At 75.3% G+C, this 27,650-nt stretch overlaps 1 protein-coding gene across 1 annotated transcript in view; it reads right to left on the reverse strand.

Moving 5' to 3' along the window:
• RALB (RAS like proto-oncogene B) overlaps positions 1-27,650 on the reverse strand; it is a 67,851-nt gene that overhangs the window by 30,152 nt on the left and 10,049 nt on the right. The window contains exons 2-4 of the mRNA XM_048484507.1: positions 24,225-24,380; positions 21,530-21,738; positions 20,186-20,363 (exon numbers count right to left, since the gene is read on the reverse strand). Of these exons, the coding sequence (XP_048340464.1) occupies positions 20,186-20,363; positions 21,530-21,738; positions 24,225-24,338 (501 nt within the window). The 5' untranslated portion in view covers positions 24,339-24,380. The remainder of the gene's footprint in view (positions 1-20,185; positions 20,364-21,529; positions 21,739-24,224; positions 24,381-27,650) is intronic.

A 27,650-nucleotide genomic window follows, 5' to 3' on the forward strand; every position in this document is an offset into this window, starting at 1 on the left:
GGGGGGGGGGGTGGGGGGGGGGGGGGGTGGGGGGGGGGGGGGGTGGGGGGGGGGGGGGGTGGGGGGGGGGGGGGGTGGGGGGGGGGGGGGGTGGGGGGGGGGGGGGGTGGGGGGGGGGGGGGGTGGGGGGGGGGGGGGGTGGGGGGGGGGGGGGGTGGGGGGGGGGGGGGGTGGGGGGGGGGGGGGGTGGGGGGGGGGGGGGGTGGGGGGGGGGGGGGGTGGGGGGGGGGGGGGGTGGGGGGGGGGGGGGGTGGGGGGGGGGGGGGGTGGGGGGGGGGGGGGGTGGGGGGGGGGGGGGGTGGGGGGGGGGGGGGGTGGGGGGGGGGGGGGGTGGGGGGGGGGGGGGGTGGGGGGGGGGGGGGGTGGGGGGGGGGGGGGGTGGGGGGGGGGGGGGGTGGGGGGGGGGGGGGGTGGGGGGGGGGGGGGGTGGGGGGGGGGGGGGGTGGGGGGGGGGGGGGGTGGGGGGGGGGGGGGGTGGGGGGGGGGGGGGGTGGGGGGGGGGGGGGGTGGGGGGGGGGGGGGGTGGGGGGGGGGGGGGGTGGGGGGGGGGGGGGGTGGGGGGGGGGGGGGGTGGGGGGGGGGGGGGGTGGGGGGGGGGGGGGGTGGGGGGGGGGGGGGGTGGGGGGGGGGGGGGGTGGGGGGGGGGGGGGGTGGGGGGGGGGGGGGGTGGGGGGGGGGGGGGGTGGGGGGGGGGGGGGGTGGGGGGGGGGGGGGGTGGGGGGGGGGGGGGGTGGGGGGGGGGGGGGGTGGGGGGGGGGGGGGGTGGGGGGGGGGGGGGGTGGGGGGGGGGGGGGGTGGGGGGGGGGGGGGGTGGGGGGGGGGGGGGGTGGGGGGGGGGGGGGGTGGGGGGGGGGGGGGGTGGGGGGGGGGGGGGGTGGGGGGGGGGGGGGGTGGGGGGGGGGGGGGGTGGGGGGGGGGGGGGGTGGGGGGGGGGGGGGGTGGGGGGGGGGGGGGGTGGGGGGGGGGGGGGGTGGGGGGGGGGGGGGGTGGGGGGGGGGGGGGGTGGGGGGGGGGGGGGGTGGGGGGGGGGGGGGGTGGGGGGGGGGGGGGGTGGGGGGGGGGGGGGGTGGGGGGGGGGGGGGGTGGGGGGGGGGGGGGGTGGGGGGGGGGGGGGGTGGGGGGGGGGGGGGGTGGGGGGGGGGGGGGGTGGGGGGGGGGGGGGGTGGGGGGGGGGGGGGGTGGGGGGGGGGGGGGGTGGGGGGGGGGGGGGGTGGGGGGGGGGGGGGGTGGGGGGGGGGGGGGGTGGGGGGGGGGGGGGGTGGGGGGGGGGGGGGGTGGGGGGGGGGGGGGGTGGGGGGGGGGGGGGGTGGGGGGGGGGGGGGGTGGGGGGGGGGGGGGGTGGGGGGGGGGGGGGGTGGGGGGGGGGGGGGGTGGGGGGGGGGGGGGGTGGGGGGGGGGGGGGGTGGGGGGGGGGGGGGGTGGGGGGGGGGGGGGGTGGGGGGGGGGGGGGGTGGGGGGGGGGGGGGGTGGGGGGGGGGGGGGGTGGGGGGGGGGGGGGGTGGGGGGGGGGGGGGGTGGGGGGGGGGGGGGGTGGGGGGGGGGGGGGGTGGGGGGGGGGGGGGGTGGGGGGGGGGGGGGGTGGGGGGGGGGGGGGGTGGGGGGGGGGGGGGGTGGGGGGGGGGGGGGGTGGGGGGGGGGGGGGGTGGGGGGGGGGGGGGGTGGGGGGGGGGGGGGGTGGGGGGGGGGGGGGGTGGGGGGGGGGGGGGGTGGGGGGGGGGGGGGGTGGGGGGGGGGGGGGGTGGGGGGGGGGGGGGGTGGGGGGGGGGGGGGGTGGGGGGGGGGGGGGGTGGGGGGGGGGGGGGGTGGGGGGGGGGGGGGGTGGGGGGGGGGGGGGGTGGGGGGGGGGGGGGGTGGGGGGGGGGGGGGGTGGGGGGGGGGGGGGGTGGGGGGGGGGGGGGGTGGGGGGGGGGGGGGGTGGGGGGGGGGGGGGGTGGGGGGGGGGGGGGGTGGGGGGGGGGGGGGGTGGGGGGGGGGGGGGGTGGGGGGGGGGGGGGGTGGGGGGGGGGGGGGGTGGGGGGGGGGGGGGGTGGGGGGGGGGGGGGGTGGGGGGGGGGGGGGGTGGGGGGGGGGGGGGGTGGGGGGGGGGGGGGGTGGGGGGGGGGGGGGGTGGGGGGGGGGGGGGGTGGGGGGGGGGGGGGGTGGGGGGGGGGGGGGGTGGGGGGGGGGGGGGGTGGGGGGGGGGGGGGGTGGGGGGGGGGGGGGGTGGGGGGGGGGGGGGGTGGGGGGGGGGGGGGGTGGGGGGGGGGGGGGGTGGGGGGGGGGGGGGGTGGGGGGGGGGGGGGGTGGGGGGGGGGGGGGGTGGGGGGGGGGGGGGGTGGGGGGGGGGGGGGGTGGGGGGGGGGGGGGGTGGGGGGGGGGGGGGGTGGGGGGGGGGGGGGGTGGGGGGGGGGGGGGGTGGGGGGGGGGGGGGGTGGGGGGGGGGGGGGGTGGGGGGGGGGGGGGGTGGGGGGGGGGGGGGGTGGGGGGGGGGGGGGGTGGGGGGGGGGGGGGGTGGGGGGGGGGGGGGGTGGGGGGGGGGGGGGGTGGGGGGGGGGGGGGGTGGGGGGGGGGGGGGGTGGGGGGGGGGGGGGGTGGGGGGGGGGGGGGGTGGGGGGGGGGGGGGGTGGGGGGGGGGGGGGGTGGGGGGGGGGGGGGGTGGGGGGGGGGGGGGGTGGGGGGGGGGGGGGGTGGGGGGGGGGGGGGGTGGGGGGGGGGGGGGGTGGGGGGGGGGGGGGGTGGGGGGGGGGGGGGGTGGGGGGGGGGGGGGGTGGGGGGGGGGGGGGGTGGGGGGGGGGGGGGGTGGGGGGGGGGGGGGGTGGGGGGGGGGGGGGGTGGGGGGGGGGGGGGGTGGGGGGGGGGGGGGGTGGGGGGGGGGGGGGGTGGGGGGGGGGGGGGGTGGGGGGGGGGGGGGGTGGGGGGGGGGGGGGGTGGGGGGGGGGGGGGGTGGGGGGGGGGGGGGGTGGGGGGGGGGGGGGGTGGGGGGGGGGGGGGGTGGGGGGGGGGGGGGGTGGGGGGGGGGGGGGGTGGGGGGGGGGGGGGGTGGGGGGGGGGGGGGGTGGGGGGGGGGGGGGGTGGGGGGGGGGGGGGGTGGGGGGGGGGGGGGGTGGGGGGGGGGGGGGGTGGGGGGGGGGGGGGGTGGGGGGGGGGGGGGGTGGGGGGGGGGGGGGGTGGGGGGGGGGGGGGGTGGGGGGGGGGGGGGGTGGGGGGGGGGGGGGGTGGGGGGGGGGGGGGGTGGGGGGGGGGGGGGGTGGGGGGGGGGGGGGGTGGGGGGGGGGGGGGGTGGGGGGGGGGGGGGGTGGGGGGGGGGGGGGGTGGGGGGGGGGGGGGGTGGGGGGGGGGGGGGGTGGGGGGGGGGGGGGGTGGGGGGGGGGGGGGGTGGGGGGGGGGGGGGGTGGGGGGGGGGGGGGGTGGGGGGGGGGGGGGGTGGGGGGGGGGGGGGGTGGGGGGGGGGGGGGGTGGGGGGGGGGGGGGGTGGGGGGGGGGGGGGGTGGGGGGGGGGGGGGGTGGGGGGGGGGGGGGGTGGGGGGGGGGGGGGGTGGGGGGGGGGGGGGGTGGGGGGGGGGGGGGGTGGGGGGGGGGGGGGGTGGGGGGGGGGGGGGGTGGGGGGGGGGGGGGGTGGGGGGGGGGGGGGGTGGGGGGGGGGGGGGGTGGGGGGGGGGGGGGGTGGGGGGGGGGGGGGGTGGGGGGGGGGGGGGGTGGGGGGGGGGGGGGGTGGGGGGGGGGGGGGGTGGGGGGGGGGGGGGGTGGGGGGGGGGGGGGGTGGGGGGGGGGGGGGGTGGGGGGGGGGGGGGGTGGGGGGGGGGGGGGGTGGGGGGGGGGGGGGGTGGGGGGGGGGGGGGGTGGGGGGGGGGGGGGGTGGGGGGGGGGGGGGGTGGGGGGGGGGGGGGGTGGGGGGGGGGGGGGGTGGGGGGGGGGGGGGGTGGGGGGGGGGGGGGGTGGGGGGGGGGGGGGGTGGGGGGGGGGGGGGGTGGGGGGGGGGGGGGGTGGGGGGGGGGGGGGGTGGGGGGGGGGGGGGGTGGGGGGGGGGGGGGGTGGGGGGGGGGGGGGGTGGGGGGGGGGGGGGGTGGGGGGGGGGGGGGGTGGGGGGGGGGGGGGGTGGGGGGGGGGGGGGGTGGGGGGGGGGGGGGGTGGGGGGGGGGGGGGGTGGGGGGGGGGGGGGGTGGGGGGGGGGGGGGGTGGGGGGGGGGGGGGGTGGGGGGGGGGGGGGGTGGGGGGGGGGGGGGGTGGGGGGGGGGGGGGGTGGGGGGGGGGGGGGGTGGGGGGGGGGGGGGGTGGGGGGGGGGGGGGGTGGGGGGGGGGGGGGGTGGGGGGGGGGGGGGGTGGGGGGGGGGGGGGGTGGGGGGGGGGGGGGGTGGGGGGGGGGGGGGGTGGGGGGGGGGGGGGGTGGGGGGGGGGGGGGGTGGGGGGGGGGGGGGGTGGGGGGGGGGGGGGGTGGGGGGGGGGGGGGGTGGGGGGGGGGGGGGGTGGGGGGGGGGGGGGGTGGGGGGGGGGGGGGGTGGGGGGGGGGGGGGGTGGGGGGGGGGGGGGGTGGGGGGGGGGGGGGGTGGGGGGGGGGGGGGGTGGGGGGGGGGGGGGGTGGGGGGGGGGGGGGGTGGGGGGGGGGGGGGGTGGGGGGGGGGGGGGGTGGGGGGGGGGGGGGGTGGGGGGGGGGGGGGGTGGGGGGGGGGGGGGGTGGGGGGGGGGGGGGGTGGGGGGGGGGGGGGGTGGGGGGGGGGGGGGGTGGGGGGGGGGGGGGGTGGGGGGGGGGGGGGGTGGGGGGGGGGGGGGGTGGGGGGGGGGGGGGGTGGGGGGGGGGGGGGGTGGGGGGGGGGGGGGGTGGGGGGGGGGGGGGGTGGGGGGGGGGGGGGGTGGGGGGGGGGGGGGGTGGGGGGGGGGGGGGGTGGGGGGGGGGGGGGGTGGGGGGGGGGGGGGGTGGGGGGGGGGGGGGGTGGGGGGGGGGGGGGGTGGGGGGGGGGGGGGGTGGGGGGGGGGGGGGGTGGGGGGGGGGGGGGGTGGGGGGGGGGGGGGGTGGGGGGGGGGGGGGGTGGGGGGGGGGGGGGGTGGGGGGGGGGGGGGGTGGGGGGGGGGGGGGGTGGGGGGGGGGGGGGGTGGGGGGGGGGGGGGGTGGGGGGGGGGGGGGGTGGGGGGGGGGGGGGGTGGGGGGGGGGGGGGGTGGGGGGGGGGGGGGGTGGGGGGGGGGGGGGGTGGGGGGGGGGGGGGGTGGGGGGGGGGGGGGGTGGGGGGGGGGGGGGGTGGGGGGGGGGGGGGGTGGGGGGGGGGGGGGGTGGGGGGGGGGGGGGGTGGGGGGGGGGGGGGGTGGGGGGGGGGGGGGGTGGGGGGGGGGGGGGGTGGGGGGGGGGGGGGGTGGGGGGGGGGGGGGGTGGGGGGGGGGGGGGGTGGGGGGGGGGGGGGGTGGGGGGGGGGGGGGGTGGGGGGGGGGGGGGGTGGGGGGGGGGGGGGGTGGGGGGGGGGGGGGGTGGGGGGGGGGGGGGGTGGGGGGGGGGGGGGGTGGGGGGGGGGGGGGGTGGGGGGGGGGGGGGGTGGGGGGGGGGGGGGGTGGGGGGGGGGGGGGGTGGGGGGGGGGGGGGGTGGGGGGGGGGGGGGGTGGGGGGGGGGGGGGGTGGGGGGGGGGGGGGGTGGGGGGGGGGGGGGGTGGGGGGGGGGGGGGGTGGGGGGGGGGGGGGGTGGGGGGGGGGGGGGGTGGGGGGGGGGGGGGGTGGGGGGGGGGGGGGGTGGGGGGGGGGGGGGGTGGGGGGGGGGGGGGGTGGGGGGGGGGGGGGGTGGGGGGGGGGGGGGGTGGGGGGGGGGGGGGGTGGGGGGGGGGGGGGGTGGGGGGGGGGGGGGGTGGGGGGGGGGGGGGGTGGGGGGGGGGGGGGGTGGGGGGGGGGGGGGGTGGGGGGGGGGGGGGGTGGGGGGGGGGGGGGGTGGGGGGGGGGGGGGGTGGGGGGGGGGGGGGGTGGGGGGGGGGGGGGGTGGGGGGGGGGGGGGGTGGGGGGGGGGGGGGGTGGGGGGGGGGGGGGGTGGGGGGGGGGGGGGGTGGGGGGGGGGGGGGGTGGGGGGGGGGGGGGGTGGGGGGGGGGGGGGGTGGGGGGGGGGGGGGGTGGGGGGGGGGGGGGGTGGGGGGGGGGGGGGGTGGGGGGGGGGGGGGGTGGGGGGGGGGGGGGGTGGGGGGGGGGGGGGGTGGGGGGGGGGGGGGGTGGGGGGGGGGGGGGGTGGGGGGGGGGGGGGGTGGGGGGGGGGGGGGGTGGGGGGGGGGGGGGGTGGGGGGGGGGGGGGGTGGGGGGGGGGGGGGGTGGGGGGGGGGGGGGGTGGGGGGGGGGGGGGGTGGGGGGGGGGGGGGGTGGGGGGGGGGGGGGGTGGGGGGGGGGGGGGGTGGGGGGGGGGGGGGGTGGGGGGGGGGGGGGGTGGGGGGGGGGGGGGGTGGGGGGGGGGGGGGGTGGGGGGGGGGGGGGGTGGGGGGGGGGGGGGGTGGGGGGGGGGGGGGGTGGGGGGGGGGGGGGGTGGGGGGGGGGGGGGGTGGGGGGGGGGGGGGGTGGGGGGGGGGGGGGGTGGGGGGGGGGGGGGGTGGGGGGGGGGGGGGGTGGGGGGGGGGGGGGGTGGGGGGGGGGGGGGGTGGGGGGGGGGGGGGGTGGGGGGGGGGGGGGGTGGGGGGGGGGGGGGGTGGGGGGGGGGGGGGGTGGGGGGGGGGGGGGGTGGGGGGGGGGGGGGGTGGGGGGGGGGGGGGGTGGGGGGGGGGGGGGGTGGGGGGGGGGGGGGGTGGGGGGGGGGGGGGGTGGGGGGGGGGGGGGGTGGGGGGGGGGGGGGGTGGGGGGGGGGGGGGGTGGGGGGGGGGGGGGGTGGGGGGGGGGGGGGGTGGGGGGGGGGGGGGGTGGGGGGGGGGGGGGGTGGGGGGGGGGGGGGGTGGGGGGGGGGGGGGGTGGGGGGGGGGGGGGGTGGGGGGGGGGGGGGGTGGGGGGGGGGGGGGGTGGGGGGGGGGGGGGGTGGGGGGGGGGGGGGGTGGGGGGGGGGGGGGGTGGGGGGGGGGGGGGGTGGGGGGGGGGGGGGGTGGGGGGGGGGGGGGGTGGGGGGGGGGGGGGGTGGGGGGGGGGGGGGGTGGGGGGGGGGGGGGGTGGGGGGGGGGGGGGGTGGGGGGGGGGGGGGGTGGGGGGGGGGGGGGGTGGGGGGGGGGGGGGGTGGGGGGGGGGGGGGGTGGGGGGGGGGGGGGGTGGGGGGGGGGGGGGGTGGGGGGGGGGGGGGGTGGGGGGGGGGGGGGGTGGGGGGGGGGGGGGGTGGGGGGGGGGGGGGGTGGGGGGGGGGGGGGGTGGGGGGGGGGGGGGGTGGGGGGGGGGGGGGGTGGGGGGGGGGGGGGGTGGGGGGGGGGGGGGGTGGGGGGGGGGGGGGGTGGGGGGGGGGGGGGGTGGGGGGGGGGGGGGGTGGGGGGGGGGGGGGGTGGGGGGGGGGGGGGGTGGGGGGGGGGGGGGGTGGGGGGGGGGGGGGGTGGGGGGGGGGGGGGGTGGGGGGGGGGGGGGGTGGGGGGGGGGGGGGGTGGGGGGGGGGGGGGGTGGGGGGGGGGGGGGGTGGGGGGGGGGGGGGGTGGGGGGGGGGGGGGGTGGGGGGGGGGGGGGGTGGGGGGGGGGGGGGGTGGGGGGGGGGGGGGGTGGGGGGGGGGGGGGGTGGGGGGGGGGGGGGGTGGGGGGGGGGGGGGGTGGGGGGGGGGGGGGGTGGGGGGGGGGGGGGGTGGGGGGGGGGGGGGGTGGGGGGGGGGGGGGGTGGGGGGGGGGGGGGGTGGGGGGGGGGGGGGGTGGGGGGGGGGGGGGGTGGGGGGGGGGGGGGGTGGGGGGGGGGGGGGGTGGGGGGGGGGGGGGGTGGGGGGGGGGGGGGGTGGGGGGGGGGGGGGGTGGGGGGGGGGGGGGGTGGGGGGGGGGGGGGGTGGGGGGGGGGGGGGGTGGGGGGGGGGGGGGGTGGGGGGGGGGGGGGGTGGGGGGGGGGGGGGGTGGGGGGGGGGGGGGGTGGGGGGGGGGGGGGGTGGGGGGGGGGGGGGGTGGGGGGGGGGGGGGGTGGGGGGGGGGGGGGGTGGGGGGGGGGGGGGGTGGGGGGGGGGGGGGGTGGGGGGGGGGGGGGGTGGGGGGGGGGGGGGGTGGGGGGGGGGGGGGGTGGGGGGGGGGGGGGGTGGGGGGGGGGGGGGGTGGGGGGGGGGGGGGGTGGGGGGGGGGGGGGGTGGGGGGGGGGGGGGGTGGGGGGGGGGGGGGGTGGGGGGGGGGGGGGGTGGGGGGGGGGGGGGGTGGGGGGGGGGGGGGGTGGGGGGGGGGGGGGGTGGGGGGGGGGGGGGGTGGGGGGGGGGGGGGGTGGGGGGGGGGGGGGGTGGGGGGGGGGGGGGGTGGGGGGGGGGGGGGGTGGGGGGGGGGGGGGGTGGGGGGGGGGGGGGGTGGGGGGGGGGGGGGGTGGGGGGGGGGGGGGGTGGGGGGGGGGGGGGGTGGGGGGGGGGGGGGGTGGGGGGGGGGGGGGGTGGGGGGGGGGGGGGGTGGGGGGGGGGGGGGGTGGGGGGGGGGGGGGGTGGGGGGGGGGGGGGGTGGGGGGGGGGGGGGGTGGGGGGGGGGGGGGGTGGGGGGGGGGGGGGGTGGGGGGGGGGGGGGGTGGGGGGGGGGGGGGGTGGGGGGGGGGGGGGGTGGGGGGGGGGGGGGGTGGGGGGGGGGGGGGGTGGGGGGGGGGGGGGGTGGGGGGGGGGGGGGGTGGGGGGGGGGGGGGGTGGGGGGGGGGGGGGGTGGGGGGGGGGGGGGGTGGGGGGGGGGGGGGGTGGGGGGGGGGGGGGGTGGGGGGGGGGGGGGGTGGGGGGGGGGGGGGGTGGGGGGGGGGGGGGGTGGGGGGGGGGGGGGGTGGGGGGGGGGGGGGGTGGGGGGGGGGGGGGGTGGGGGGGGGGGGGGGTGGGGGGGGGGGGGGGTGGGGGGGGGGGGGGGTGGGGGGGGGGGGGGGTGGGGGGGGGGGGGGGTGGGGGGGGGGGGGGGTGGGGGGGGGGGGGGGTGGGGGGGGGGGGGGGTGGGGGGGGGGGGGGGTGGGGGGGGGGGGGGGTGGGGGGGGGGGGGGGTGGGGGGGGGGGGGGGTGGGGGGGGGGGGGGGTGGGGGGGGGGGGGGGTGGGGGGGGGGGGGGGTGGGGGGGGGGGGGGGTGGGGGGGGGGGGGGGTGGGGGGGGGGGGGGGTGGGGGGGGGGGGGGGTGGGGGGGGGGGGGGGTGGGGGGGGGGGGGGGTGGGGGGGGGGGGGGGTGGGGGGGGGGGGGGGTGGGGGGGGGGGGGGGTGGGGGGGGGGGGGGGTGGGGGGGGGGGGGGGTGGGGGGGGGGGGGGGTGGGGGGGGGGGGGGGTGGGGGGGGGGGGGGGTGGGGGGGGGGGGGGGTGGGGGGGGGGGGGGGTGGGGGGGGGGGGGGGTGGGGGGGGGGGGGGGTGGGGGGGGGGGGGGGTGGGGGGGGGGGGGGGTGGGGGGGGGGGGGGGTGGGGGGGGGGGGGGGTGGGGGGGGGGGGGGGTGGGGGGGGGGGGGGGTGGGGGGGGGGGGGGGTGGGGGGGGGGGGGGGTGGGGGGGGGGGGGGGTGGGGGGGGGGGGGGGTGGGGGGGGGGGGGGGTGGGGGGGGGGGGGGGTGGGGGGGGGGGGGGGTGGGGGGGGGGGGGGGTGGGGGGGGGGGGGGGTGGGGGGGGGGGGGGGTGGGGGGGGGGGGGGGTGGGGGGGGGGGGGGGTGGGGGGGGGGGGGGGTGGGGGGGGGGGGGGGTGGGGGGGGGGGGGGGTGGGGGGGGGGGGGGGTGGGGGGGGGGGGGGGTGGGGGGGGGGGGGGGTGGGGGGGGGGGGGGGTGGGGGGGGGGGGGGGTGGGGGGGGGGGGGGGTGGGGGGGGGGGGGGGTGGGGGGGGGGGGGGGTGGGGGGGGGGGGGGGTGGGGGGGGGGGGGGGTGGGGGGGGGGGGGGGTGGGGGGGGGGGGGGGTGGGGGGGGGGGGGGGTGGGGGGGGGGGGGGGTGGGGGGGGGGGGGGGTGGGGGGGGGGGGGGGTGGGGGGGGGGGGGGGTGGGGGGGGGGGGGGGTGGGGGGGGGGGGGGGTGGGGGGGGGGGGGGGTGGGGGGGGGGGGGGGTGGGGGGGGGGGGGGGTGGGGGGGGGGGGGGGTGGGGGGGGGGGGGGGTGGGGGGGGGGGGGGGTGGGGGGGGGGGGGGGTGGGGGGGGGGGGGGGTGGGGGGGGGGGGGGGTGGGGGGGGGGGGGGGTGGGGGGGGGGGGGGGTGGGGGGGGGGGGGGGTGGGGGGGGGGGGGGGTGGGGGGGGGGGGGGGTGGGGGGGGGGGGGGGTGGGGGGGGGGGGGGGTGGGGGGGGGGGGGGGTGGGGGGGGGGGGGGGTGGGGGGGGGGGGGGGTGGGGGGGGGGGGGGGTGGGGGGGGGGGGGGGTGGGGGGGGGGGGGGGTGGGGGGGGGGGGGGGTGGGGGGGGGGGGGGGTGGGGGGGGGGGGGGGTGGGGGGGGGGGGGGGTGGGGGGGGGGGGGGGTGGGGGGGGGGGGGGGTGGGGGGGGGGGGGGGTGGGGGGGGGGGGGGGTGGGGGGGGGGGGGGGTGGGGGGGGGGGGGGGTGGGGGGGGGGGGGGGTGGGGGGGGGGGGGGGTGGGGGGGGGGGGGGGTGGGGGGGGGGGGGGGTGGGGGGGGGGGGGGGTGGGGGGGGGGGGGGGTGGGGGGGGGGGGGGGTGGGGGGGGGGGGGGGTGGGGGGGGGGGGGGGTGGGGGGGGGGGGGGGTGGGGGGGGGGGGGGGTGGGGGGGGGGGGGGGTGGGGGGGGGGGGGGGTGGGGGGGGGGGGGGGTGGGGGGGGGGGGGGGTGGGGGGGGGGGGGGGTGGGGGGGGGGGGGGGTGGGGGGGGGGGGGGGTGGGGGGGGGGGGGGGTGGGGGGGGGGGGGGGTGGGGGGGGGGGGGGGTGGGGGGGGGGGGGGGTGGGGGGGGGGGGGGGTGGGGGGGGGGGGGGGTGGGGGGGGGGGGGGGTGGGGGGGGGGGGGGGTGGGGGGGGGGGGGGGTGGGGGGGGGGGGGGGTGGGGGGGGGGGGGGGTGGGGGGGGGGGGGGGTGGGGGGGGGGGGGGGTGGGGGGGGGGGGGGGTGGGGGGGGGGGGGGGTGGGGGGGGGGGGGGGTGGGGGGGGGGGGGGGTGGGGGGGGGGGGGGGTGGGGGGGGGGGGGGGTGGGGGGGGGGGGGGGTGGGGGGGGGGGGGGGTGGGGGGGGGGGGGGGTGGGGGGGGGGGGGGGTGGGGGGGGGGGGGGGTGGGGGGGGGGGGGGGTGGGGGGGGGGGGGGGTGGGGGGGGGGGGGGGTGGGGGGGGGGGGGGGTGGGGGGGGGGGGGGGTGGGGGGGGGGGGGGGTGGGGGGGGGGGGGGGTGGGGGGGGGGGGGGGTGGGGGGGGGGGGGGGTGGGGGGGGGGGGGGGTGGGGGGGGGGGGGGGTGGGGGGGGGGGGGGGTGGGGGGGGGGGGGGGTGGGGGGGGGGGGGGGTGGGGGGGGGGGGGGGTGGGGGGGGGGGGGGGTGGGGGGGGGGGGGGGTGGGGGGGGGGGGGGGTGGGGGGGGGGGGGGGTGGGGGGGGGGGGGGGTGGGGGGGGGGGGGGGTGGGGGGGGGGGGGGGTGGGGGGGGGGGGGGGTGGGGGGGGGGGGGGGTGGGGGGGGGGGGGGGTGGGGGGGGGGGGGGGTGGGGGGGGGGGGGGGTGGGGGGGGGGGGGGGTGGGGGGGGGGGGGGGTGGGGGGGGGGGGGGGTGGGGGGGGGGGGGGGTGGGGGGGGGGGGGGGTGGGGGGGGGGGGGGGTGGGGGGGGGGGGGGGTGGGGGGGGGGGGGGGTGGGGGGGGGGGGGGGTGGGGGGGGGGGGGGGTGGGGGGGGGGGGGGGTGGGGGGGGGGGGGGGTGGGGGGGGGGGGGGGTGGGGGGGGGGGGGGGTGGGGGGGGGGGGGGGTGGGGGGGGGGGGGGGTGGGGGGGGGGGGGGGTGGGGGGGGGGGGGGGTGGGGGGGGGGGGGGGTGGGGGGGGGGGGGGGTGGGGGGGGGGGGGGGTGGGGGGGGGGGGGGGTGGGGGGGGGGGGGGGTGGGGGGGGGGGGGGGTGGGGGGGGGGGGGGGTGGGGGGGGGGGGGGGTGGGGGGGGGGGGGGGTGGGGGGGGGGGGGGGTGGGGGGGGGGGGGGGTGGGGGGGGGGGGGGGTGGGGGGGGGGGGGGGTGGGGGGGGGGGGGGGTGGGGGGGGGGGGGGGTGGGGGGGGGGGGGGGTGGGGGGGGGGGGGGGTGGGGGGGGGGGGGGGTGGGGGGGGGGGGGGGTGGGGGGGGGGGGGGGTGGGGGGGGGGGGGGGTGGGGGGGGGGGGGGGTGGGGGGGGGGGGGGGTGGGGGGGGGGGGGGGTGGGGGGGGGGGGGGGTGGGGGGGGGGGGGGGTGGGGGGGGGGGGGGGTGGGGGGGGGGGGGGGTGGGGGGGGGGGGGGGTGGGGGGGGGGGGGGGTGGGGGGGGGGGGGGGTGGGGGGGGGGGGGGGTGGGGGGGGGGGGGGGTGGGGGGGGGGGGGGGTGGGGGGGGGGGGGGGTGGGGGGGGGGGGGGGTGGGGGGGGGGGGGGGTGGGGGGGGGGGGGGGTGGGGGGGGGGGGGGGTGGGGGGGGGGGGGGGTGGGGGGGGGGGGGGGTGGGGGGGGGGGGGGGTGGGGGGGGGGGGGGGTGGGGGGGGGGGGGGGTGGGGGGGGGGGGGGGTGGGGGGGGGGGGGGGTGGGGGGGGGGGGGGGTGGGGGGGGGGGGGGGTGGGGGGGGGGGGGGGTGGGGGGGGGGGGGGGTGGGGGGGGGGGGGGGTGGGGGGGGGGGGGGGTGGGGGGGGGGGGGGGTGGGGGGGGGGGGGGGTGGGGGGGGGGGGGGGTGGGGGGGGGGGGGGGTGGGGGGGGGGGGGGGTGGGGGGGGGGGGGGGTGGGGGGGGGGGGGGGTGGGGGGGGGGGGGGGTGGGGGGGGGGGGGGGTGGGGGGGGGGGGGGGTGGGGGGGGGGGGGGGTGGGGGGGGGGGGGGGTGGGGGGGGGGGGGGGTGGGGGGGGGGGGGGGTGGGGGGGGGGGGGGGTGGGGGGGGGGGGGGGTGGGGGGGGGGGGGGGTGGGGGGGGGGGGGGGTGGGGGGGGGGGGGGGTGGGGGGGGGGGGGGGTGGGGGGGGGGGGGGGTGGGGGGGGGGGGGGGTGGGGGGGGGGGGGGGTGGGGGGGGGGGGGGGTGGGGGGGGGGGGGGGTGGGGGGGGGGGGGGGTGGGGGGGGGGGGGGGTGGGGGGGGGGGGGGGTGGGGGGGGGGGGGGGTGGGGGGGGGGGGGGGTGGGGGGGGGGGGGGGTGGGGGGGGGGGGGGGTGGGGGGGGGGGGGGGTGGGGGGGGGGGGGGGTGGGGGGGGGGGGGGGTGGGGGGGGGGGGGGGTGGGGGGGGGGGGGGGTGGGGGGGGGGGGGGGTGGGGGGGGGGGGGGGTGGGGGGGGGGGGGGGTGGGGGGGGGGGGGGGTGGGGGGGGGGGGGGGTGGGGGGGGGGGGGGGTGGGGGGGGGGGGGGGTGGGGGGGGGGGGGGGTGGGGGGGGGGGGGGGTGGGGGGGGGGGGGGGTGGGGGGGGGGGGGGGTGGGGGGGGGGGGGGGTGGGGGGGGGGGGGGGTGGGGGGGGGGGGGGGTGGGGGGGGGGGGGGGTGGGGGGGGGGGGGGGTGGGGGGGGGGGGGGGTGGGGGGGGGGGGGGGTGGGGGGGGGGGGGGGTGGGGGGGGGGGGGGGTGGGGGGGGGGGGGGGTGGGGGGGGGGGGGGGTGGGGGGGGGGGGGGGTGGGGGGGGGGGGGGGTGGGGGGGGGGGGGGGTGGGGGGGGGGGGGGGTGGGGGGGGGGGGGGGTGGGGGGGGGGGGGGGTGGGGGGGGGGGGGGGTGGGGGGGGGGGGGGGTGGGGGGGGGGGGGGGTGGGGGGGGGGGGGGGTGGGGGGGGGGGGGGGTGGGGGGGGGGGGGGGTGGGGGGGGGGGGGGGTGGGGGGGGGGGGGGGTGGGGGGGGGGGGGGGTGGGGGGGGGGGGGGGTGGGGGGGGGGGGGGGTGGGGGGGGGGGGGGGTGGGGGGGGGGGGGGGTGGGGGGGGGGGGGGGTGGGGGGGGGGGGGGGTGGGGGGGGGGGGGGGTGGGGGGGGGGGGGGGTGGGGGGGGGGGGGGGTGGGGGGGGGGGGGGGTGGGGGGGGGGGGGGGTGGGGGGGGGGGGGGGTGGGGGGGGGGGGGGGTGGGGGGGGGGGGGGGTGGGGGGGGGGGGGGGTGGGGGGGGGGGGGGGTGGGGGGGGGGGGGGGTGGGGGGGGGGGGGGGTGGGGGGGGGGGGGGGTGGGGGGGGGGGGGGGTGGGGGGGGGGGGGGGTGGGGGGGGGGGGGGGTGGGGGGGGGGGGGGGTGGGGGGGGGGGGGGGTGGGGGGGGGGGGGGGTGGGGGGGGGGGGGGGTGGGGGGGGGGGGGGGTGGGGGGGGGGGGGGGTGGGGGGGGGGGGGGGTGGGGGGGGGGGGGGGTGGGGGGGGGGGGGGGTGGGGGGGGGGGGGGGTGGGGGGGGGGGGGGGTGGGGGGGGGGGGGGGTGGGGGGGGGGGGGGGTGGGGGGGGGGGGGGGTGGGGGGGGGGGGGGGTGGGGGGGGGGGGGGGTGGGGGGGGGGGGGGGTGGGGGGGGGGGGGGGTGGGGGGGGGGGGGGGTGGGGGGGGGGGGGGGTGGGGGGGGGGGGGGGTGGGGGGGGGGGGGGGTGGGGGGGGGGGGGGGTGGGGGGGGGGGGGGGTGGGGGGGGGGGGGGGTGGGGGGGGGGGGGGGTGGGGGGGGGGGGGGGTGGGGGGGGGGGGGGGTGGGGGGGGGGGGGGGTGGGGGGGGGGGGGGGTGGGGGGGGGGGGGGGTGGGGGGGGGGGGGGGTGGGGGGGGGGGGGGGTGGGGGGGGGGGGGGGTGGGGGGGGGGGGGGGTGGGGGGGGGGGGGGGTGGGGGGGGGGGGGGGTGGGGGGGGGGGGGGGTGGGGGGGGGGGGGGGTGGGGGGGGGGGGGGGTGGGGGGGGGGGGGGGTGGGGGGGGGGGGGGGTGGGGGGGGGGGGGGGTGGGGGGGGGGGGGGGTGGGGGGGGGGGGGGGTGGGGGGGGGGGGGGGTGGGGGGGGGGGGGGGTGGGGGGGGGGGGGGGTGGGGGGGGGGGGGGGTGGGGGGGGGGGGGGGTGGGGGGGGGGGGGGGTGGGGGGGGGGGGGGGTGGGGGGGGGGGGGGGTGGGGGGGGGGGGGGGTGGGGGGGGGGGGGGGTGGGGGGGGGGGGGGGTGGGGGGGGGGGGGGGTGGGGGGGGGGGGGGGTGGGGGGGGGGGGGGGTGGGGGGGGGGGGGGGTGGGGGGGGGGGGGGGTGGGGGGGGGGGGGGGTGGGGGGGGGGGGGGGTGGGGGGGGGGGGGGGTGGGGGGGGGGGGGGGTGGGGGGGGGGGGGGGTGGGGGGGGGGGGGGGTGGGGGGGGGGGGGGGTGGGGGGGGGGGGGGGTGGGGGGGGGGGGGGGTGGGGGGGGGGGGGGGTGGGGGGGGGGGGGGGTGGGGGGGGGGGGGGGTGGGGGGGGGGGGGGGTGGGGGGGGGGGGGGGTGGGGGGGGGGGGGGGTGGGGGGGGGGGGGGGTGGGGGGGGGGGGGGGTGGGGGGGGGGGGGGGTGGGGGGGGGGGGGGGTGGGGGGGGGGGGGGGTGGGGGGGGGGGGGGGTGGGGGGGGGGGGGGGTGGGGGGGGGGGGGGGTGGGGGGGGGGGGGGGTGGGGGGGGGGGGGGGTGGGGGGGGGGGGGGGTGGGGGGGGGGGGGGGTGGGGGGGGGGGGGGGTGGGGGGGGGGGGGGGTGGGGGGGGGGGGGGGTGGGGGGGGGGGGGGGTGGGGGGGGGGGGGGGTGGGGGGGGGGGGGGGTGGGGGGGGGGGGGGGTGGGGGGGGGGGGGGGTGGGGGGGGGGGGGGGTGGGGGGGGGGGGGGGTGGGGGGGGGGGGGGGTGGGGGGGGGGGGGGGTGGGGGGGGGGGGGGGTGGGGGGGGGGGGGGGTGGGGGGGGGGGGGGGTGGGGGGGGGGGGGGGTGGGGGGGGGGGGGGGTGGGGGGGGGGGGGGGTGGGGGGGGGGGGGGGTGGGGGGGGGGGGGGGTGGGGGGGGGGGGGGGTGGGGGGGGGGGGGGGTGGGGGGGGGGGGGGGTGGGGGGGGGGGGGGGTGGGGGGGGGGGGGGGTGGGGGGGGGGGGGGGTGGGGGGGGGGGGGGGTGGGGGGGGGGGGGGGTGGGGGGGGGGGGGGGTGGGGGGGGGGGGGGGTGGGGGGGGGGGGGGGTGGGGGGGGGGGGGGGTGGGGGGGGGGGGGGGTGGGGGGGGGGGGGGGTGGGGGGGGGGGGGGGTGGGGGGGGGGGGGGGTGGGGGGGGGGGGGGGTGGGGGGGGGGGGGGGTGGGGGGGGGGGGGGGTGGGGGGGGGGGGGGGTGGGGGGGGGGGGGGGTGGGGGGGGGGGGGGGTGGGGGGGGGGGGGGGTGGGGGGGGGGGGGGGTGGGGGGGGGGGGGGGTGGGGGGGGGGGGGGGTGGGGGGGGGGGGGGGTGGGGGGGGGGGGGGGTGGGGGGGGGGGGGGGTGGGGGGGGGGGGGGGTGGGGGGGGGGGGGGGTGGGGGGGGGGGGGGGTGGGGGGGGGGGGGGGTGGGGGGGGGGGGGGGTGGGGGGGGGGGGGGGTGGGGGGGGGGGGGGGTGGGGGGGGGGGGGGGTGGGGGGGGGGGGGGGTGGGGGGGGGGGGGGGTGGGGGGGGGGGGGGGTGGGGGGGGGGGGGGGTGGGGGGGGGGGGGGGTGGGGGGGGGGGGGGGTGGGGGGGGGGGGGGGTGGGGGGGGGGGGGGGTGGGGGGGGGGGGGGGTGGGGGGGGGGGGGGGTGGGGGGGGGGGGGGGTGGGGGGGGGGGGGGGTGGGGGGGGGGGGGGGTGGGGGGGGGGGGGGGTGGGGGGGGGGGGGGGTGGGGGGGGGGGGGGGTGGGGGGGGGGGGGGGTGGGGGGGGGGGGGGGTGGGGGGGGGGGGGGGTGGGGGGGGGGGGGGGTGGGGGGGGGGGGGGGTGGGGGGGGGGGGGGGTGGGGGGGGGGGGGGGTGGGGGGGGGGGGGGGTGGGGGGGGGGGGGGGTGGGGGGGGGGGGGGGTGGGGGGGGGGGGGGGTGGGGGGGGGGGGGGGTGGGGGGGGGGGGGGGTGGGGGGGGGGGGGGGTGGGGGGGGGGGGGGGTGGGGGGGGGGGGGGGTGGGGGGGGGGGGGGGTGGGGGGGGGGGGGGGTGGGGGGGGGGGGGGGTGGGGGGGGGGGGGGGTGGGGGGGGGGGGGGGTGGGGGGGGGGGGGGGTGGGGGGGGGGGGGGGTGGGGGGGGGGGGGGGTGGGGGGGGGGGGGGGTGGGGGGGGGGGGGGGTGGGGGGGGGGGGGGGTGGGGGGGGGGGGGGGTGGGGGGGGGGGGGGGTGGGGGGGGGGGGGGGTGGGGGGGGGGGGGGGTGGGGGGGGGGGGGGGTGGGGGGGGGGGGGGGTGGGGGGGGGGGGGGGTGGGGGGGGGGGGGGGTGGGGGGGGGGGGGGGTGGGGGGGGGGGGGGGTGGGGGGGGGGGGGGGTGGGGGGGGGGGGGGGTGGGGGGGGGGGGGGGTGGGGGGGGGGGGGGGTGGGGGGGGGGGGGGGTGGGGGGGGGGGGGGGTGGGGGGGGGGGGGGGTGGGGGGGGGGGGGGGTGGGGGGGGGGGGGGGTGGGGGGGGGGGGGGGTGGGGGGGGGGGGGGGTGGGGGGGGGGGGGGGTGGGGGGGGGGGGGGGTGGGGGGGGGGGGGGGTGGGGGGGGGGGGGGGTGGGGGGGGGGGGGGGTGGGGGGGGGGGGGGGTGGGGGGGGGGGGGGGTGGGGGGGGGGGGGGGTGGGGGGGGGGGGGGGTGGGGGGGGGGGGGGGTGGGGGGGGGGGGGGGTGGGGGGGGGGGGGGGTGGGGGGGGGGGGGGGTGGGGGGGGGGGGGGGTGGGGGGGGGGGGGGGTGGGGGGGGGGGGGGGTGGGGGGGGGGGGGGGTGGGGGGGGGGGGGGGTGGGGGGGGGGGGGGGTGGGGGGGGGGGGGGGTGGGGGGGGGGGGGGGTGGGGGGGGGGGGGGGTGGGGGGGGGGGGGGGTGGGGGGGGGGGGGGGTGGGGGGGGGGGGGGGTGGGGGGGGGGGGGGGTGGGGGGGGGGGGGGGTGGGGGGGGGGGGGGGTGGGGGGGGGGGGGGGTGGGGGGGGGGGGGGGTGGGGGGGGGGGGGGGTGGGGGGGGGGGGGGTTGGGGGGGGGGGGGGGGGGGGGGGGGGGGGGGTGGGGGAGGGGGGGGGGGGGGGGGGGGGGGGGGGGGGGGGGGGGGGGTGGGGGGGGAGGGGGGGTGGGGGGGGGGGGGGGTGGGGGGGGGGGGGCGACGGCCAGCAGGCGACGACGGGGACAAGGTGAGTGGGACGGGGCAGGGGGAAGAGGCGGCTCTGTGCGGAGCCGCCTGCCGTTTGCCGGCCTCTGCTGAGGCCGTCCGCATGCGTGCATGCGAACGGCCTTCGCCTCCACGCCGGCGGAATTCTCGCCGGCGTGGAGGCGACAGGGAGGCCGTGCGGAAACGGCCTTAGTCAACTCTTGGAGGTTAGTGTTAATGGATTCTCTGAGGGAGGCATAAAGAACCTCCCAGTAGTGTTTTGAGAGTAGGCTGACAGAGGCAGCCACAGTCGCTGTTTCTCACTGTGCTCCTGCCATTTCCTTTCTCAGGCCTGTTTTAGCCTAGAAAAGATGTCTCCCTTGGCTGTTTCCACACACTTGGAACAGCTGCAGAATCCTCACAATATATAAAATTGAGAGAAGGGTGTGTTCTGCTGTTGTTGCTGAGTCCCACCACCTAAATTTAACCAGAGTAACCTCAACTTCCTCCTCCTCTTTTTTTTTCTTCCTGCATGGTTCACTGGATTTCCTCTCTGGTGGTGATTATGAAGAATGGGGAGTGCCCTGTAGAGGTGGTGCTTCCTTTTTGTGATCATATCCTTTGGCACTTATCGTAGCTCGGGGATAAAGTCTCAAAAGCTGAGGAACTTAACAGACCTTCCTGAAATCTATGTTTTTGCATGAGGGTAGATCATGTGGGTTATAGCATATTGCTGTGAATCACTGTATTCTGTAATGAAGTTTGTGAAGTCAAAGCAATCTTTGCAAATCAACCTGACGGAGCTGGCTCATTCATCCTTGAAAACACATTAGCCAGATTTTAAATGACTCACAGCAAAGATGGAGATTCACTACATTTCTACTAGCAGTAATAGCCAGTAACTATCCCCAATTTACATATTTTTCTCCATGTTTTGACCAGATATTTAAGGTCTTAGACAAACAAGTATCATTAGCATCATCTGTTTTCACCCTTGTTGTTTTTATTTTGGCAGTCTCATTTAATGTTAATAAAAATTGCATACATTAATAGTCATTATGTAAGTGTATTTCTTAATATTTATATAAAGGTTTATAACAAAATCTGTATGTAATGATAAAAATGTGTGTGTAATATTTGTTCATGTCTTGTGGCTATCAAATGTCTGAACTTTATTCTATGAGGCTCTTAGGTTAAGCAAGTTTGACCACCCCTAATCTTTGGTGATACAGTTCCAGTGAGTTACAAGAGGTTGTGTCCTATCAAGGAGATCCCTCCATGGGGGAGGGGGGAATCAGAGTTCAGATGGCACTTACATCCAACACAGTGTGGCAGAAATTTAGGAAAAGTTTGGATTTATATCCCCCCCCCTTTCTCTCCTGTAAGGAGACTTAAAGCTTACAAACTCCTTTCTCTTCCACCCCCCCACCCCAAACAACAAACACCCTGTGAGGTGGGTGGGGCTGAGAGAGCTCCGAAGAACTGTGACTAGCCCAAGGTCACCCAGCTGGCATGTGTTGGAGTGCACAAGCTAATCTGGTTCACTAGATAAGCCTCCACAGCACAAGAGGCAGTGCGGGGAATCAAACCCGATTCTCCAGATTAGAGTGCACCTGCTCTTAACCACTACACCATGCTGGCTCTCTAGTTTAGTTATTTGTTAAAATAGTAAGGGACAATAGTGAAATGAGGGGAAATAATTCCTCAGTTAGAGTTCATGGAAAGTCTTTACATTCCTTTAATAACTATTACTGATTTTCCAGTACACTTATACTAAACAGTTGATTTTGCCTTCCTACAGTTTATAGTTGAGGAATGATGTAAAATATAAACTGATTGCCAGAAATGAGGTCTAGTTGCCAGAGCGATTCTCAGTTACCAACCACAGCTGGGTAAAGCACATTTGTGGAAACCTGCAGAGAAGATATCTCACCTTATCTACATTTGCTCTGGTTTTTGCAGATGTCTCTACATATTGCACACCCCACTCCTCTGCTTTACTTCTGGCTGCTTCTACAGGCACTTGTCGGCGATCTTCCAAATCAGATTTATTTCCCACCACAAGCAAAGGTATTTTGTCTTCTTCAGCTTTCACACGTAAGATCTGTTCCCTAAATACAGAAGAACACAACAATAGCAACTTCCAAATGTTGACTAGTAATTTTGAAACAGATGTTTTTAAAAAGGTAACCTTCAAGGAAGTACATACGGAACGTATAAGGCAGTCTATGCAAAAACCATTGCATGAGCTCTTATGTTCGCTAACTGGAAACAGAAATGTTTGCCTACCACAAAGAGAGCTCAGAAAGCAACTCAAGTAAAAAAGAAATATGCTTAAACTTTTAATTTATGGGTAACTCTTAAAAAGATAAAAACTCCAATTTTTAAAAAACTATCTGAGCCTTGAAGATGCAAGATCAGGAAACTTCCAACCAATATTCTGAAGATCGTAAGCCTTCAGAAAGTTTATTTATTATGCCGTATTCACATCTTGCCTTTCTACCATACAAACTGCATGGAAGCCACTCCCAGCAAAACTTTTTAAAGTGAGGATGAAGACACAGCTAAGTTTTAAAACAGAAAAACAAATGTGCATGAGTCTTCCAGCGGCAGCAAGAGTCGAGATTCCTAATTCGAATGCCTGAAATTAAGTATCCATGAACCATACCACTGTTCAATCACCAGGCTTGCTCCCAACCTTATGCCTCAGGCATGTTACCAGATTTTTTTTTAAGAACCTATTTACCCATTAGCCTGACATCTAATAAAAAGAAAGGAAAAATTTAAAATACAGAACTACTCCAGGGATCAGGGAAGTTTGTTGGGTACACAAGTACCATATAGGGCAGTTGTGGCGAACCTTTGGCACTCCAGATGTTATGGACTACAATTCCCATCAGCCCCTGCCAGCATACCCAAAAGGTTCGCCACCACGGATATAGGGTGACACACAGCCAGGTTTTGCTTCACACTGTCCAAAACTCTTCAGAGTCCATCTGATGACTAAAGTCTCTCAGATTTCTTTCAGTAAGGGTATTTCCACAGAGGCCTCAGCACTCTAAGAAATGGTACTAAGAAAGAAACATGCATTTTTATGTGTGTGCCTACTAGTATCGCCTGGCCTCAGCATTGCATACTCTTGTCAACATTTATATATTTCAGTACTCGAGCATGCTGTATTACATCTTATATTTCTTTATGTTTTACACTATGTGTTGTCCAAATTTATTCAAGGACTAAGACCGAGGATAGTCCATAAGAAGAGGTAATTACTTACCTAAACTCTGCTGTTGCTGTAAAGGATTCATGCTCAGTAATGGAAAAAACTAGAAGGAAACCTTCTCCACTACGAAAGTAGTTGTCTCGAATAGCTGCATAATCTTCTTGACCTGCTGTGTCCAAAATATCTATCTGGACTTCTTCACCATCCAGAACAACTTTCTTTCTGTAACTGTCAGCTTTTGTAGGTTCATAGTCCTCAACAAACTGAGGAGAGAGAAGCAATTAGGTTGGAAATACCAAGATTCACTTTCAAACCCTTGATTTTGACTATGTCACTCCATTTGCAGTAAGCATCAACAATTCCAAAATGCCACCTAGCAAATGAAGAACCATTATAGTTGGCAAGAAAATAATAGATGAGTTATCAAACTATTAATGGTGGCTGACAAGAACAGTGTGCAATACGATATTTAAATTCATTTATTTAAAATAACTTTAAGCTGACCTTTCTTCCAACAATTAGGGTCCAAAGTAGGTAACAAAACGAACAGAAGCAATACAATAATTCTTACACACAGTCTTAGTGAAATCTATAATCATCAAAAAGCTTTGATGCATAGATAGGTCATTTGCCCCAAACCAGTACTCAAAACAGTCAAAAGTTGTCCTAAAAACTCAGTCTGATAAAGCCTTTTCCAGGTCAAGAGAAAGGAGTCTTCCCCTCAGAGGCTATTCCCAAATATAGCAGCCACAAGTGAAAATTGGACAATGTCTAATCGCAGTCTACAGAGGGAGAGGACAGCAAGAATAACTTGTTGGGAAGTACACAATTGCCACAGAGGAACATATAAGGTAGAATATGCAATTCTAAATGGGCAACAAACAAGAGTGGTATTGATGATAAAGGAGGAGGGAATCAAAATTTAGTGTTCCAGCTGCAATTAACTTACTTTTTAAAAAATCCTAGTCCTATTGCAATGTTTGCTGTCTGACTTTTAAAAAATATTTTGTAATCCAGCTTGAGTGAGAAAGGCGGCCTATAAATTAATTACGTACACCAAAACAGTGCTATTATGGTTGACCTTGGGGACCAGCACCAGGAAGTTACCACAAGTATCTTCCATCAATTCATTTATAAGACCTTTGACAAGTGACGTTCCTAGTAGCAATCAGCTTTTATGTCTGAGTAAAATAGTCTGCTTCTGTGGGACAAGGCAGGGTTAACAGGAGAAGGGGAAGACTAAAGCAAACGACAACACTGGAAAGAAAAGCTGCACCGTCTGGCACTCATTCTACCCACCCTTCTACAGAAGAACAATTGGTCTTTATACCTGCTTTTCTCTCTTTTAAGGAGTCACAAAGTAGCTAACAAATAGCTAACAAGGAGTAACAAAGTAGCCTTCCCTCCTTCTCCCCGCAACAGGCACCTTGAGGTGAGGCTGAGAGAGTTCTGAGAGAATTGTGGGTAGTCCAAGGTCACCCAGCAGGCTTCATGTGTAGGAGTGTGGAATCAAATCTGATTCTCCAGTTTAAAGTCTGCTGCTCTTAATGTCTACGCTACACTAAGTCTGTAGGTTGTAAAACACAACCCATATAAAAATATGCATTTAGGAAACATACAAACATCCCGCTGAAGTTTTAAAAAATATTCTATTGTATAATTTGTTTTATGGGCTGCCCTTCCCCTTGATGGGCTCACAGCAGCTTACAACAGAAATTTCATAGTTAAAAATTCACAATCAGTTCTCATCAAATTTCCCAAAGCGCCATAAAATCAGCTCTAATTAAGGGGAATGAAGGAAGAACAGGGAAGGTGGAGGAAAAGGAACAGAAAGGGATTAGGGTACAGAGGCCAGGTATATTGGAAATGCTGTTGCTGCTCTCAATCAAAGGACTGGTGGAATAGTTCTGCCTTGCAAGCTCTGCAGAACTGATATAGGTATCACAGAGCCAGGGTCTTGTTCAACAGAGAATTCCACCAAACCCTCTGGCCCTGCTTGAGGATAGTCAGATATTTCTAAGGCCAGGGACCACCTACAAGTTTTTATCCATGGAGGGAAATGCTCTCTAGGGAGCGTGTTTGGAAAGGCTTTCTACTCAGTTTGAGTATTTTTTTACAGGAACAGCAACAGTATCTAAACAATAGAAATGTTGATTTAAGTAATTCATGTCAACCAGTCTTTTTCTTGGTAATTTGAACTAATCCACCCAACAACAAACTATGCTGGATTGAAGCTCTATTTTCAAGAAACACTCCACCCATGACTTCAGAGATTTGAAAGAGCACAAGCAACACCACACATATATTTGTTGTCATAAAGCCAATCATGTATCTCTTCTTTTAAAGGGTAACAGATTACCAATAGAAGTTTCTGGGTCTATGCTGGGTTGCTACGGGATTGCAGGCAATACACAACTCTTCAGAAAAGCTGCACATGATGCACTAACTTTGCTTTTATATAGTGCTCGGAATATCGGCTTGACTTGGAGGATTAGGAATGTAACATCTGAACTGTAATATATAAATACCTAATTCGGGTATAAACTGGCCTAGTGGTTCCACTACCATTTTCTAGAAAGATACTTCAGTATGGAAGAACAAAACTAAGTTCTTTCTTGAAACAAACATATAGCTGTTGCACAGAAGAAAGTAAACATGAAGTCAGAAAAATTACCACAGAGCCACCCTTGAGCAATTCGACAACTGATAAAATAAACTTAAAGATGGATGAATACAGAAAACCCCTTACCTCATCATACATAAATTGAAGTGTAAGGGCTGATTTGCCAACACCACCACTGCCAACCATGATTACTTTATGGAGGGCCAGAGAACTCTGGTTTTTCGTCTTGCTAGCAGCCATCTTCTGTACAGTTGTCAAGTTTCACCACAGCAGACCAATGCGCTGAAAGTCAAGAAACAGATGTTGCATTTCACTAAATAAATCCGATATCTTCGCACTGAACATACAGATTGGCATCAAGGGACATAAACTTTAGTACAAGACATGAAAGTGTCAAGAAAAGAACCCACTGACTCACAGGATACAGTGAGGCAACTGAAGCATCCTATTATAGTAAATGCAGCTGGAGCTATTTAAAAAGATGGCTAATTTAACTCTGCAATGCAGGTTACGTGTTTTCTGTACAGGCCAGATACATCTAAGGCTATCCTTAAATACGCCCATGTTGTAGAATACCAGTTTTCTCACCAAATATCCCAAAGGAGCCATAAAATCAACTATAAGGGGAATAAAGGAAGAATAGGGATGGGAGGGGGGGGAGAGAAAGGGAACAGGACTATGGAGGCCAGATGTGTTGGAAATGCTATCTTCAATATACAAAACTAGGATGCTGCTGTAGGGTTAGACTTCCTCGGCACAACTTATGCATGACTATGAGTCCCCAAATCTCCCTCAACATGAGAGTAGAAACATACTTTTGAGTCTTATGACTGTCAACAACTGATTAAGGAGAATTCAGTGGGAGCACAGTTCTGATTACAACTTTCCCTTAATGAACAGGAGGTTCCTTGAGGCCCATGTTTTTTAGAAGCAGAGCACAATTCACTATGTGAGTAAACACAACTATGTAAATACTACCAGAAGATTATTAAAGTATTTAAGCCCAGGTTTAAATTTATCATCATATATCTTGAGAAGCTGAGGAATAAAGAACTTACAATATTAAGCAACAATAGTTCAAATTAGAGATGAAAAATGTACCACACTTCTATACCTTTAGTCTAATGCAAAACAATGTAGATGTTGAGGTTGCCACATTCAGTTAAATACTCATGTCAAATATTGACAGTATCAGCTGTAAAGAGCCAACAAAGATTAGTTTGTTTTAAATATAACCACACATCTCCAAAATCTAGAAAGCCAACTGAGTACTTTCTGAAATTCTGCTTAAAAATCAATGAAAACAGTTAAGCAAGATAGCATAATTTTTCCACCTATTTGATTTTCTATGCAGCTGGCATTCACTGGATTTCTCCAGTTTCTATGCAACTGAAAGCAGCCTTTATTTAAAGACAGAAGCCCAAGCTTTTAGTCTTTACAGATACAAACAGACCTTGCCTGTTAAATCCTTCAAGCATCCAACTCCTAAAATAGGTTTAAATTTATCTAAATAAATTTGTCTGAACTGTAGTAATAGTAGGTTGTATTTATATATATGTAGCAAATGCTTGGAAAAGAAGATTCACTGTCTATGAAGTCACACGTATTTTAAGCAAATCATTTGCATCCCAACAATGGAGACAGAGTTTAACCTACAATACATCCACATGTTCACAAATGTATGGCTTTAAAATGCCCTCTAAAGTGGAGGGGTGGGGGCAGGGAGTGACAGCTACAAATTTTATTAGTGAGGCCATGTATCTTGATCACCAAGCTTAGAGACCAATATCTTAATATTCATGCTCTCTGTACATTACCAGTGTGTCCAGAATTAAGAGAAAGTGTCACACTGTACATACCACAGAACTCAGAAGAGGAAGGATCAGAATTAAACTTCATATTCGTTTGTGTGTGTGTGTGTTGGGGGGGACGGACGGAAGCTTAAGCCATAAGATTTCTGTTGAGTTTTCAAATGCTGGGGTAAGAACATAAAAGAGACCAAAGACAAAGTCCAGCATTCTATTCACACAGTGAAGCAACCAGCTACCTCTAGAAATCCACAGAGAATAAAGCTAAAGAATGTCTGTCGAATAAAGTTCCTATATAAAGGCTGTCACTAGATAAGTCTTTGCAAGAACGTGGCTGACTAGTCATTTTAATGTTTGGTTACGAAATCAGTAAATGAAAGCATTATTAATTTAAAGCTACAGCAACATCTACGTAAGCAGGTATTCTACAACAAATAAAGTGGGAAACTGACGCCCTCTAACTATGAGATCTAACAACTAGGCAGTAGCCCATTATTATCTGAATCGAACTATGTCTGAAAAGAACCAATAATTTGAAGCCAATTCAGATGCCTCCGTTTTGTTCTACTGACTGTTTTGTTAGCTATCTTGTATTTAAGGAAAGTGGGACAAATATCTTTTTAAAAAATACAAAAATATGGAGATATCATGGTGATGTGAGTAATAGTCAAGGGAACAGGTTCTACATAGGATTATACCCAGAAGGGGAACAATTTGGGAGTACTGCTAGCCAAATCACTTTGGAAACCCAGATAATCGTCATGGCTAAAAGCACATTTTAGTAGCTTAAACTGATATGCCATCTGTACCCCATGGATGACCTATCCTGCTCCCAAACTTTGACTGGTTTAGAATATAACAGTCTCTTAAATGACTGGTGAAACTGCCATTAGGAAAAGATCTTCACCAGCTTCCAGGTCACTTCCAGTCCTAGTTTTTGCCTATAAATTCTTGTACGACTTGGACGTGACAACACACACAGAAACCTACTAGGCCTTATAAATCTCCTGGGTCAGTGCACTAGGTATCACATCATCCAAGGTTAAGTGGATGGTAAACTGGACAACCTGTCTTTGACAGTAGTTTCATGCCCAGAGACATCTGAGTAGAACCAAGTTTGTCAACTTTTAGGTGTCAAGAAGTATTCATCTGAATATGTAATGAGAGTTTTGATATTTATTGCTATATCTGGTTCCTAATTATTGTGTTTTCTAATTTTGTTACATGTTTTGCCTTGTGGTTTTAATTTGTTGTAAGCTGTCTGAACACCTGCATTAAATAGATGGGATACATTTTTAAAAATATTTTTTTCATAAATGGTTTTTATCTTAAGTAGTGTTGACCTTCTTGTGGAACAAGGAGTAGCATTTTAAATAAGGACAGGTACTACCAGTTACTATAAATAATTACTACCTATAAAGTCAATAATGAAGCATGTGCTAGTAAGAGCTCGTCTAAGAAATAGTCGCTTATAATAGAAACTATTGCCTTTATTGAAATAATGGTGGTTGTGTAGTTAATCATTCAAAAGTATGTTAATTCAAGCAAATAATCTGAACACAGGCCATAAAACATGGGTCAGGCAGTAAGCACTGAACTAGTAAGTCACAAAATTACTATTTCTATTATGATTTGTTACCTAATTTTGTGTGGGCAGCACATCAGCGACTCAAGTGATTACCTTTTGCTGCTCAGTACATGAAGATGAATTAGGTAGCTATTTTTGCATCTTCCTTCCTCACTT

The sequence above is a fragment of the Sphaerodactylus townsendi genome, linkage group LG02, assembly GCF_021028975.2.
Source record: "Sphaerodactylus townsendi isolate TG3544 linkage group LG02, MPM_Stown_v2.3, whole genome shotgun sequence".
In the NCBI taxonomy this organism is placed as follows: Eukaryota; Metazoa; Chordata; class Lepidosauria; order Squamata; family Sphaerodactylidae; genus Sphaerodactylus; species Sphaerodactylus townsendi.